This window comes from Aethalodelphis obliquidens, unplaced genomic scaffold (genome assembly GCF_003676395.1).
Source record: "Aethalodelphis obliquidens isolate GAN/ISIS:26980383/991018 unplaced genomic scaffold, ASM367639v1 scaffold45, whole genome shotgun sequence".
NCBI classification, from domain to species: domain Eukaryota; kingdom Metazoa; phylum Chordata; class Mammalia; order Artiodactyla; family Delphinidae; genus Aethalodelphis; species Aethalodelphis obliquidens.
The window spans coordinates 12,031,552-12,045,267 of record NW_020837989.1 but is presented as its reverse complement, the minus strand read 5'-3'; the positions used below and the strand labels follow the sequence as shown (position 1 = coordinate 12,045,267).

Below are 13,716 nucleotides of genomic sequence, written 5' to 3'. Positions count from 1 at the left end.
AGCCCACGTGCCCAGAGCCCGTGCTCTGCAACGAGACAAGCCACCACAATGAGAAGCCCACACACCATAATGAAGGGTAGCCCCCACTCGCCGCAACTAGAGAAAGCCCATGCACAGCAACGAAGACCCAACACAGCCAAAAATAAATAAATAAAATAAATATATTTTTAAAAAATTTTTAATAAAATAAGATTAAATATATACACCGTGTGTGTATAAATTAAGGCATATATACCCGATGTAGCTTCAATTTAAGCTGCTGTAATAATTATGAGATAATGAACCCAATATTATTCTTGAAATACTCATTTTCAGTCTTTCTCTCTTAAGTCACATTATTATCCCAACATTTATTTAATGAGGCCCAAATCAAAACCACCCAGAACATCTTAAATGCATAAAGTTACCTTTCCCAGGAGTGTCCAGATGTGCTCACACAAATGAGGACAGAATGGAGCCAAAAGAAGTGTCTGAACTTCAATAAACCGGAACACGAGGTCTCGGTGCATCCCTTCTATGGCCAATTCACGGTACTTATCTTTCGCAGCCTACAAAATTTGGAGTTATTTACCATTTCTCTCCCCCACTTCTTTAAAATAAAATTATAGGGAAAAAAACTCAGTATCTCTATTTTAATGCATTTTTAAGTATTTAGTCTTTTAAAATTCCATAATAAACTTTAGTAAAGGTTTTACTTTATTTTTAACAACCTGAAAATAAATGTGTATCAATCCTTAGGTTAAAAACAATAAATTGTTTAAATTTATACATCTTTGATAATCTTTGCTATTAAGCATTTCTTTTTAAGCATTTCTTAGCCATTTAGGGTTCTTTGGGGGGCGTTGTTTGTTCATGTCCTTTGGTAATTGTTCTTTGGACCATTAGTATTTTTTTGATGGGCTTGTCAAAATCCTGAAATACAGACTGTAAATAATTTTCCAGTTAACTGTGTATTTTTAAGATGATTTCAGTTATGATTTTCTTATCTATGTTGGCAAATTCATCAGAACTTTTTTGATTATTCCTTTCTTTTGTTTTTATGATTAGGAAATCTTTTTTCAATTCTAAAATCAAATAAATGTTCACTGAGCCCTGTTTTTCAGAAAAAAAAAAAGTAAATCAACCCTAACAAAAGGATAATGCAGTTTTATACTGATTCTCAAGAAAATCTGAAAAAGAAATTTTGCAATGGACATAAAAGATGAACAATTTAAACTGTGTACTAAGGGTGAATGCTCAGTAGCTTGTATTAATAGCATCAAAAAGGCTGTAAATATGACACACTGCTATGCTCAGCACTTATCCTTATTTAATCACATCTCTGAAAACCAAGTTACATAAATCCCAATGTGATATTTTACAAAACTGACTGAGGAAAGCTACATTTTTACTTTAAGCACTTGAACTGCCAAACTTGAGGATATGCTGACACCTTGTGGAAAACCTCAGAAAATGTTTGCTTTCAAACTAATAGCAATTAGTTACAATTATGCCTTTGTTTTTTATCAACTTTAAAATGTTTTCCTGGAAAATGTGTCTAATTTTTAGATTTAACCTCTTTATTAACCCACAGCTCAACTAGGAATAGAATTACTTACATTAAAGAGACATAATACAAAAAGTACCCAAGAAAACTATTTAAAATCACAATGTATTGAATATTTTACAAATTTTCAGTCTCCACTTAAGATGAGTTATAATGCTACAGCAGGAGGGGAAAAAACAAGAAATACATCATATTGACACTGACGTATTTTATAGCTACGAAAAGAATAGCCTACCTGAAACTCAAAAAACCCTGTTTTCAAAGCTTCTTTAAACATCATCTTTTCATAGTTTTGATCTGTTTTTATAATGCCTGCATTCATTTCACTATTGAATAGGAAAAAAAAGGTAATTGAGTTTAAAGGCAAGTACATATATATAGGTATAAAAAACTTTCACACATACTAATAAACATTAAAATGAGAACAATGCATGAAACATTTAAGACTGCTCAACCACAAAACCATCTTTGTATTCCTCAAAACTGACCACTGCAGCCTCGCACTGTCTATCCACTCTTGAGTGTTGTCGTAACACTACTTAGGGCTCCTGTTTATGAAAACACAGTTAACCACATGCTTGTTTAAAAATTCCTTGATGGTCACCCTGATACCAAAACCAGACAAAGATACTACAAAAAAAGAAAATTACAGATTAATATCACTGATGAATATAGATGCAAAATTCCTCAACAAAATACTAGCAAACAGAATCCAAAAACACATTAAAAGGATCATACACTATGATCAAGTGGGATTTATCCCAGGGATGCAAGGATTCTTCAATATACGCAAATCAATCAATGTGATACACCATATTAACAAATTGAAGAAGAAAAACCATATGATCATCCTAATAGAGGCAGAAAAAGCTTTTGACAAAATTCAACACCCGTTTATGAGCAAAAAACTCCAGAAAGTGGCCATAGAGGGAACCTACCTCAACATAATAAAGGCCATATACGACAAACCCACAGCCAACATCATTCTCAATGGTGAAAAACTGAAAGCATTTCCTCTAAGATCAGGAACAAGAAGATAAGGATGTCCACTCTCACCACTGTTATTCAACATAGTTTTGGAAGTCCTAGCCACGGCAATCAGAGAAGAAAAAGAAATAAAAGGAATACAAATTGGAAAAGAAGAAGTAAAACTGTCATTGTTTGCAGATGACATGATACTACACATAGAGAATCCTAAAGATGCCACCAGAAAACTACTAGAGCTAATCAATGAATTTGGTAAAGTTGCAGGATACAAAATTAATACACAGAAATTTCTTGCATTCCTATACACTAATGATGAAAAATCTGAAAGAGAAATTAAGGAAACGCTCCCATTTACCATTGCAACAAAAAGAATACAAGACCTAGGAATAAACCTACCTAGGGAGACAAAAGACCTGTATGCAGAAAACTATAAGACACTGATGAAAGAAATTAAAGAGGATACCAACTGATGGAGAGATATACCATGTTCTTGAACTGGAAGAATCAATATTGTGAAAATGACTATACTAGCCAAAGCAATCTACAGATTCAATGCAATCCCTATCACATTACCAATGGCATTTTTTACAGAACTAAAACAAAAAATATTAAAATTTGTATGGAGACACAAAAGACCCCAAATAGTCAAAGCAGTCTTGAGAGAAATAAACGGAGCTGGAGGAATCAGACTCCCTGACTTCAGACTATACTACAAAGCTACAGTAATCAAGACAATACGGTACTGGCACAAAAACAGAAACACAGATCAATGGAACAAGATAAAAGCTCAGAGATAAACCCACACACCTATGGTCAACTAATCTATGACAAAGGAGGCAAGGATATACAATGGAGAAAAGACAGTCTCTTCAATAAGTGGTGTTGGGAAAACTGGACAGCTGCATGTAAAAGAATGAAATTAGAACACTCCCTAACAACACACACAAAAATAAACTCAAAATGTGTTAGAGACCTAAATGTAAGACTGGACACTACAAAACTCTTAGAGGAAAACATAGGCAGAACACTCTTTCACATAAATCACAGCAAGATCTTTTCTGATCCACCTCCTAGAGTAATGGAAATAAAAACAAAAATAAACAAATGGGAGCTAATGAAACGTTAAAGCTTTTGTACAACAAAGCAAACCATAAACAAGACGAAAAAACAACCCTCAGGATGGGAGAAAATATTTGCAAACAAATCAACGGACAAAGGATTAATCTCCGAAATATATAAAGAGCTCATACAGCTCAATATTAAAAAAACAAACAACCCAATCCAAAAATGAGCAGAAGAGCTAAATAGACATATCTCCAAAGAAGACATACAGATGGCCAAGAAGCACACGAAAAGCTGCTCAACATCACTAATGATTAGAGAAAGGCAAATCAAAAGTACAATGAGGTATCACCTCACACCAGTTAGAATGGGCATCATCAGAATATCTACAAACAACAAATGCTGGAGAGGGTGTGGAGAAAAGGGAACCCTCTTGCACTGTTGGTGGGAATGTAAATTGATACAGCCACTACAGAGAACAGTATGGAGGTTCCTTAAAAAACTAAAAATAGAATTAGCATATGATCCAGCAATCCCACTACTGGGCATATACCCAAAGAAAACCATAATTCAAAAACACACATGCACCCCAATATGTATTGCAGCACTATTTACAATAGCCAGGTCATGGAAGCAACCTAAATGCCCATCGACAGATGAATGGATAAAGAAGTTGTGGTACATATATACAATGCCTTATTACTCAGCCATAAAAAGGAACGAAATTGGGTCATTTGTTGAGACGTGAATGGATCTAGAGACTGTCATACAGAGTGAAGTTAAGTCAGAAAGAGAAAAATAAATATCGTATATTAACACATATATGTGGAGCCTAGAAAAATGGTACAGATGAGCCAGTTTGCAGGGCAGAAGTTGAGACACAGATGTAGAGAACAAATGTATGGACACCAAGGAGGAAAGTGGCGGGGATAGGGTGGTGGTGTGCTGACCTCGGAGATTGGGATTGACATGTATACACTGATGTGTATAAAATTGATGACTATTAAGAACCTGCTGTATAAAAAAATAAATAAAATAAAATTCAAAAATTAAAAAAACAAACAAAAAAATTCCTTGATGGAAACTTTATTAAGAAGCCCAAAATGCAACATGAAAATAGCTTTATTAAGGCTGTAGTCAGGTTTAATTGTTGCATTTTAAACAACTGACATTGGATTAAAAATATATTCCTTACACTACCCTCAGGCTCTTCATAATTTGGCCTAATATGGCCCCAACTTGTTTGATCTCCTACTTCTGCCCTCCACATACTGTACACTTCAAATAAATACCATACTCTTTCCATGGCTTTCTCCTCTCCTTCAAAAATTAGGTTTACTTTTCAAGAAACCCAGAACTCACATGCCATCTCCTCTAATTTCCCTCTATCCCTACTATTGCACTTATAATTGGTTGGGTAAGTGTTTTTCTCTCCTGCTAGACTACAATGAAGGATCAAGTCTTATTCATCTTTGTAATACCAGTGCTTCGGATGTTTCTGATACAAAAAGACTGATAAATGTTTTTTGAAGGAAAAAAGAAAAGACAATTCTTTCCCTTTAACCTACTTTTCCTTTAACCATTCCACCCTCCTCTAATGCAAGACAGCATGGTAAAATGGTCATGAGAATGGGCTTTGGAGACAGAAACAAATTCATATCCCAAGTCTGAAATTACCAGCTTTGAGACATTTAATGAAATACTTAATTTTTCTAAGCTTCAATTTTTTTAACTATAAAATAGAGCTAATAATATCTTTATCATATAAAATTGCTAGAAGGCTAAAATCAGATAATGGATGCAAAGTAATTAGCATAGTACCTGGCACAAGTAAGCTTTCAGTGAATAGTAGTTATTATTAACATCTAATTTATTTAATAAGGAAAAAAAAGAAAACTTAAAAATACAGCAGGACTAAGCAACTCTAAAGTACAAAGTGGTTGGGGTCCATAGATTACCTGGCGAAAACTCTATCATTGAAGGTGTTGGCAGGACCACTTCTTAGGCTATCCCAGTTGGCAACCATTTCTTTCACCCATTCCACCCAGGTGTACAGACGGAGAATACCTGCATCTGCCATGGTTTCCACAAAGTTAGCATCTTCAACAGTGTCACCAGCATCAGCCAGAGCCAAGCGCATTCCTGGAAGAAGAAAAAAAAAATCAATCGATGATTTAAAAATGAGGTTACTGCATATCAACTACGTATCCAGTTGAGTACACTGCCAAGCCTACATATAAATTAAGAAATAACAAACGCTTTAAAGGACTGCATATATCAACAGCAAAAATAAAGATCACCAAAAGTAGAATCCATAATGATGTTGCTAAAATATTTGAATTTTCTGTATTGATTTGCATACACTTAGCATCAATATGTGTTTCTTCTCAGGCATGTTGAGTTAATGAGATAAAGTGATCTTTAATGAGGCAGAGGGAAAAAATGCTAAACTGGGGAAAGATATCCCTATCAACATCTCAGCCTCATTTATAGGTAGCAAAATATTATTGTATTTTAATGCAATAAGAACACACAGAAGTGGGCTCCCCTGGTGGCGCAGTGGTTGAGAGTCCACCTGCCGATGCAGGGGACACAGGTTCGTGCCCCGGACCAGGAAGATCCCACATGCCGCGGAGCGGCTGGGCCCGTGAGCCATGGCTTGCTGAGCCTGCGCATCCGGAGCCTGTGCTCCGCAACGGGAGAGGCCACAACAGTGAGAGGCCTGCGTACCACAAAAAAAAAAGAACACACAGAAGTGCCTTATGTGCACAAATACAGATTTTCTTAGTCCTAAAAGCAGATTCTTCCAACTTTCCTACTAACGAAGTACGACTTTTCAACCAAAATCTTCCATTCTAAAATATTGAAAAAATCATCAATAAGAGTCTAAGTAAATTACAGGACATCCTTGCAATGGAAGACTATATTGCTGTAAAAGAGTGAGGTAACTCTTGTGTATCAACATGAAGTGATCTCAAATACGAACTAAGTGAAGAAGGCAAATTTCAAAACAGTATGTAGGGTATATGCTACCATCTGCGCCTTAAAGGAGGAGATGAGAATATGTAACATCAAGTTATGTATGCATTAAACATCTTTTACAATACACAAGAAGCTGAACACATTTTTTTAACTTTTTATATTGAAGTAATTTTACAGTTACAGAAAAGATGCCAAAGATGAGAATAAACATATACCATCTACCAGACTCTCTTAATGTTAACAGCTTACATAACCACAGTTTCAAAAGCAGGAAGTTAACATTAGTATGATACTATTAACTGAACTACAGAGTTTATTCAAATTTCACCAGTGCTTCCTCTAATATCCTTCTCTGTTCTAGGATCCAATCCAGAATCCCACCTTGCATTTGACTGTTGTATCTCCTTGGTCTCTTCAAATCTGTGACAGTTTCTCAGTCTGTCCTGGACCTTGACTTCTGATGAACAGTAGTCAGGTATTTAATAGAATTTCTCCCAACTTGGGTTTGTCTGATGTTTTCTCATGATTAAACTGATGTTATGAACCTCTGGCAGGAATATCACAAAAGTGATGCTGTGTGCCTTTCTCAGTGCATCATTATCAGGGAGGTAGGTAATGAGGAAAAAAAAGAAAACTTAAAAATACACCAGGACTAAGCAACTCTAAAGTACAAACCTAAGCAACTCTAAAGTGCAAACCTTCCTCACTTGGTCAGGTAGACTGTCTGCCAAGTTTCTCCACTGTAAAGTTACTGTTTTTCCCTTTGTGATTAAGAAATATCTTGGGAGAGATACTCTGAGAATATGCAAATAATCTTTTTTTTTTTTTAAACTTTCACCCATTTATTTTGGCAACCACTGATGGATCTTGTCTGTGACAATATTACTATGATGTTTGTCTAATGGTGATTTTATATTTCACTCAGTCCTTCTACTTTATTACTTGGAATTCTTCTGAAAGGAAGAACAGTCCCTACTCCACTTATTTATTTATTCAATTATTACTATACATTCATATGGATTCATAAATATTTAATTTATTCACTGGATTATAATTCAATACTATCATTATTTACTTTGTTTCCTAAACTGCTCTAGCGTGGACAATTGGGAGCCCCGTCAGGTTGACTCCTGTGCCCTTTCAAACTGTCCCCATCCTTTTTTAAACATTTCCTTACTTTCTGGCATCATAAAATGTTCCATGCTCATCTTGTATGTTCCCTACTCCAGCCCTCAAATCAACCCTTCTCCTAGGAACCCTAGTTCCTTTTATTGGAGAATGGTATTTGGAAACCAAGATCTCAATGCCAGGTGTTTCATTACCCATGGGCTCTCTCAGCAGAAAGAACTAGGAAAATAAATGCATGTATACTAACCCACACATTAATCTATGTTTATTTTTATATCTGTATGTAAAATAAAACCTGTGAGTTCATATTGATGTTGCCAATTCCAATCCAACACCACAGGGTTCATTCTAGCATTTCCTCTTGACCTATTTATAGCTTCTGACAATGAGCTCTCATCTATAATATATTTATTTGTTAAATCCCAGTAAACCCATAAAAGTTTCAGAATTGCTAATCTACACCTCTTTAAAAGAAAATAACTACAGTATTTGTGCACAGTTCTTTTTGCCTTACTGTGTTCAGTCAAAATACTGTTTTTCTAAGTAACTTAGGTTAGTTCTTCCCCAACCCCTTCAGTGCACTCTCAAACTATAGTAGCCATGATCAGCAAATGATCAGCCATGATGACCAAAGACTGGATTACATAAGAAATGACTGGTTCTTTCAGGTTAGACAGTGCATTTCTTCTCTTGACAAAGTAACAGTTAAATGGAATAGTAATGAGGCCAGAGAAAACATATTTTTTGAAGAAATAATGCTCCTAGGTTCAAGTCACTTATATGTATACCAAATATGGAGGAAATACTTTGAAAAAGGTTCCTACATACTTAACATCTCTACAAACCAACTATTTTTTTTCTTTAAGATTTTTTTTTTTTTGATGTGGACCATTTTTAAAGTCTTTATTGAATTTGTTACAACGTTGCTTCTCTTCTATGTTTTGGTTTTTTGGCCGCAAGGCATGTGGGATCTTAGCTCCCCGACCAGGGATCGAACCTGCACCCCCTGCATTGGAAGGCGAAGTCCTAACCACTGGACCTCCAGGGAAGTCCCCCTACAAACCAACTCTTTAATCTTAGAAGTAGCATGAAATTAGGAACAAACCAGGTAGCACTTACAGTGAGTTTCCTTTGAAAGAAGACTAATAATCTTAGCTTAAATCTGTTCCTAAACAGATCAGATCAGCAATTCTTATGTTTTAAAAATTACGTTCCTGTACACAAAGAAAACATGAATATTTTAAAGTACCGGTAAAAGCGAAAGAGAAAAGCAATGAAACTGAAACAACAATGCTAACTTGCCTTCTGTAATATGAGGAGAACTGGACACTATGCAACAGCAATAACAAAAAAGCATACTCACCATCGGCTGAATATTTGTCAAGAGCTTGGGTCAAAGTGAGGAAGTTGCCTGTGGATTTTGACATCTGAAAGAGAAAGTCAATGATCAGGCATTAGTAAGAGTGTATATAAATAAAATAAACCAAATCAGCCACATCAAATTAAATAGGTTGGCCACAATCAGATAAAAACCAAAAGGATCAGAAGCATGGAAAGGAAAAGATACCTTATACTAACTTTATAGAGGAGAAAACTGAAGTGACTTGTCTGAGTCACTAATCTAGTCAGTGACAAAGCTAGGACAGCATCTCCAGTCTGATACTCAGTCCACGGCTCTTTCCATTAACCAATACTGTCCCTTGGGAATTGGTTTACACACATGGATGATTCCACTATAACTCTGGAATACTTCAGCTGGTCATAAAGAAGAGCTTTAGGGCTTCCCTGGTGGCGCAGTGGTTAAGAATCCACCTGCCAATGCAGGGGACATAGGTTCGAGCCCTGGTCCAGGAAGATCCCACATGCCGCGGAGCAACTAAGCCCGTGCGCCACAACTACGGAGCCCGTGCGCCTAGAGCCCGTGCTCTGCAATAAGAGAAGCCACCGCAATGAGAAGCTTGCGCCTCAACCAAGAGTTGCTGCAACTAGAGAAAGCCCCACGTGCTACAACTAGAGAAAGCCTGCGCACAGCAACGAAGACCAAACGCAGCCAAAATAAATAAATGAAAGAAAAATTTAAAAAAAACACAGAAGAGCTTTATAGCAATTAGAGTCATTCAGAAATGAATGGACAAGCTCATGAGGTCAAAATTAGGGTTTTAGGGAACCTCCTGTCATTAGGGTCACAACTGGCTACTCAAGTTGTGCTCTGCCTGAAGGCAGCACAACTAAGGAGGAACTGTGCCCAGCCTAGCAATCTTTACTATTTAAAAAATGTTTATGTTTTTGTAACTTTGCTGATACCAAAGAGAGGTGGTCATTCTATCAATTTTCTATTATATGGCAGTAAAATATTTTGTTCTAATAAAATGAGTATAATGTACATATAGCACAACAATGTGGAGACCAAAGGAAATGTCATGTTATAACAGGATTCCTATTTATATACTCACATATACATACACCCATATATACACATACATATATATAAATACATATATGGTTCACTTTGTCCTACAAAGAACAAATGAGTTTGATAATCAAAAGTCCTTGTTGGGGCTTCCCTGGTGGCGCAGTGGTTGGGAGTCTGCCTGCTGATGCAGGGGACACAGGTTCGTGCCCCGGCCCGGGAAGATCCCACATGCCGCGGAGCGGCTGGGTCTGTGAGCCATGGCCGCTGAGCCTGCACGTCCGGAGCCTGTGCTCCGCAACGGGAGAGGCCACAACAGTGAGAGGCCCGAAGTCCTTGTTGATTTAACAAAATCTATAAAATAGCTATTTTTCAGCCTAATGTACAGGTTACCCTACATGAACTTTTTTATTCCCTTTCAATATTAGGACACTGGTAAAAAATAACATCTCATTTTGCAATTCATATCATCTGCTATGTTTAAATCTATAACTATTTTCATTATGACATACCTATAGCAATGAATATTCTTTTACCATTAATATTCCATCAGATGTAGCAAGATTCACTGGTTGGAACAAATCCAACTTATTACAACTGTTATTAATGAGAAATAAATAATATTGTAACTTAATTTTTTTTGTTTAGTTGAGGAAGGGTGCCCCTTTCTAATGTACACAAAAGCATCATGGGGCAAACAAGGGCTTGTCAAGAGGTTGGCATAATTCCTGGTGAGGATATTGAATAATTAGGTGAAGTCTTATGTAGCATAAAAAAAATCATATATTGAATATATTAGTAGTGGTAATGAAAAAGGGAAGTTGCAGTAGTATGGGGAGAGAGATACCATTTGGAAAGAAGCATTAAATGACATTTTAAAATCCTATAAACTCCAAAATTCTATTATTCTAATTTAGTGGCCAGTCACAGTATAAAGCAAAAACCACCAAATTATTTTCTCAACTTAATGAGAAAGATATTGTTGGGTCACAATGCTAGATCTTTACATTTCCTGTCCCTTTCTCTCTCTCCTCCCGTAAAAATTTGTGTCACCCTTTGCCACTCTAATACAAATGTTATAATAGGGAAGTTTTCCCCATCCCACCTCTGAATTAATACTATCTACTCCACTCACTCAATTTTAAAATAAACTTCTCATTTACGCTGGTAGTCCTAAACATTTTAAATGGAAGATATTTAACTCTCTGATTTTCACATTCTTTATTTCTTTAAAAAGTACAACATCCTAAATCTGAAAAACTTTTCTGTAGCATTTTAACCTTTCAAGAGGCAATGAGCCTTACCTTCTCAGAGTTGAGGAGGAGATGTCCATTTGCTCTCACAGCTACAGGCCATTTATCACTTGACAGGAAAATGTTTAAAGATAGAAAATAAAACTTAAAGATTATGGTTTAGGCTTAAAAATTTGAGGTAAATGCTAAAAGATTCATAAAAGATTGCTAAGGCAAATGTGCAGGGATATTAATTGAGTCCTGTTCATAACAGGAAACCAATGAAAACAAGGAAAGTATCCATTAGTAAAGGACTGGTTATATTGATATAAACTATGGTACAGGAATACAATGAAATACTATGTTAACTATTTTTAAAATACAGGCACAGCTATATATATATAAATAAAAAGATCTTAGAATTATACTATTACAAGGAAAAAACAAGAGACAGAATACTGTCTATAATGTGGCATCTTTGTATAAATTAAAAATAAACAAGTATAGATATCTGCTGCTGGTATATGCATACACACATTTTCCAGAAGAAGTCACAAGAAAGCAGTAGCAGTGATGAGCTTTGGGAAATAGACTAATACAGGGAAAAGGGTGAAAGTTCACTTTTAACTTTGTACCTTTATGAGCTGTTTGAATTTTCAAACTATGTACATATCATTCATTCATTCTAACAATGAGATCATGTAGAGGGTAATGTTAAGAGCAAGAGTTCTGGAGCCAGACTGCTGGGTTCTGCATCCTGGTTCTGCCATTGCTGGGTAACTCTGGGTAAGTCATTTTGAGCTCTCTATGCCTCACGAAGGTTCCTTGTCCGTAAAAACAAGGATATTACAGACCTTCCTCGAAAAGTTGTAGTGAAAATTACACAAGTTACTAAAAGTGATTAGAAGAGTGTCTGACAAAAGCACTTGAAGCTACTACTTATCTTTAATTTTTAAAACCCTAATACATGTCCAAAACTTGATGCAAGGGGATAAATATTCAACTATATTACTAACAAGTACTTCTGAGACACCTGGTATCTCCAAAAATACATTTTAACCAACAGAGAAAAATAACTGGATGACAAGAACCACATCATATTTATTTTATTCCTCTTCTTCAAAATCTCCCTTTTATTCTTGAGAAAGAAAATGTAATCTCATTCTAAATGCAATCTCATCCTAAATACAAAAAGTCCCATGAGATTGCTTTGGTTTTACAAAATAAAATTTGAACAGTGGAAGGGGTTTGTTTCTTCAGCTACTTGAGGACAGGAGGAAAAGGCACAGAGACATGTCTGGATCAAGAGGGAAGATGATAGAAGGATTACTCTTGAGCACATGGTATTAACAAATGCATCTTTGACCCAGATTCTAGTCAGAACATCACTACTTAATGCTGGAACCTTGGGGCTCTCAGCTCTAAAGGGATGTTTCCTTCCCATTCTAATGTCCTAGGCTCTGTCTGAAATCGCCTTTATTCCAGCATCTAACAGGTCAAATGAGTCATGTAACAGGTCAAGGGAATTACTGACAGAGTACCTGAAATGTGACATGCTTTGGTGGCCCAAGGTAGGTACGAAGATTTCTGGATATAACAGATAGGAGGAGGTGTGCTTTCTCCTTCAGTACATTTAATATAAGAAAAAGAATGTAACTGTTAAATCTAACTATACCCCCCCACAATAACATCTATATATTTGAAGCCACAAGGCACCCTTGTCAATAATCAATAAATTTAGTCTGCATCTTTTTTGGCACTCACCTTTCTTCTGGCCACATAGCCACATGATTATAAAGGAAATATGAAAGATGATTTGGAATAAGATCCTTGCCAGAGGCTCGAAGATCCACAGGATACCAGAACTCAAATTCCTGCTTTAACTGATCTAATTTTTCCTTTGGGATCTGAGTTTTAGGAAATGGAGCCTCCTTGAAGAAAACATAATCCCAAACTTCCTTGGTCATCTGCTGTGGTCTGTATTAAAATAAAAGAAACAAACAAACAACAACAACTATATGTATGTGTATATATATATATATATATATATGTGTGTGTGTATATATATATATATATATATATATACACATAATTTCTTTGAAAAAATCAGCATTCTAATCCAACCATGAAGTAGGAAACACTTTCTTAATGTTTTACAGTAACAAATGAGGTCAACAGACTCCCGTAAGAATGAAGAATGGATAATAGAGAAGGGGCTATTTACTACTTTCTTTCTCAGTTCAATGCAAAAAAAGCAAAAACATCATGACAAAATTCCACTAAATGAATTCTTATAAAAACTAATTATTAGAAAGAATTTTCTGGCTTCCCTGGTGGCGCAGTGGTTAAGAGCCTGCCTGCCAAAGCAG

The 13,716-nt window shown here is 35.9% G+C and overlaps 1 protein-coding gene across 2 annotated transcripts in view; it reads right to left on the bottom strand.

Moving 5' to 3' along the window:
• Positions 1 to 13,716, bottom strand: part of LARS1 (leucyl-tRNA synthetase 1) — a 65,557-nt gene that overhangs the window by 14,737 nt on the left and 37,104 nt on the right. For both annotated transcript variants that reach the window (XM_027081716.1, XM_027081717.1), the window contains exons 20-25: positions 13,112 to 13,324; positions 11,420 to 11,477; positions 9,069 to 9,132; positions 5,554 to 5,737; positions 1,782 to 1,872; positions 408 to 548 (exon numbers count right to left, since the gene is read on the bottom strand). In XM_027081716.1, coding sequence (XP_026937517.1) covers positions 408 to 548; positions 1,782 to 1,872; positions 5,554 to 5,737; positions 9,069 to 9,132; positions 11,420 to 11,477; positions 13,112 to 13,324 — 751 coding nt within the window. The remainder of the gene's footprint in view (positions 1 to 407; positions 549 to 1,781; positions 1,873 to 5,553; positions 5,738 to 9,068; positions 9,133 to 11,419; positions 11,478 to 13,111; positions 13,325 to 13,716) is intronic.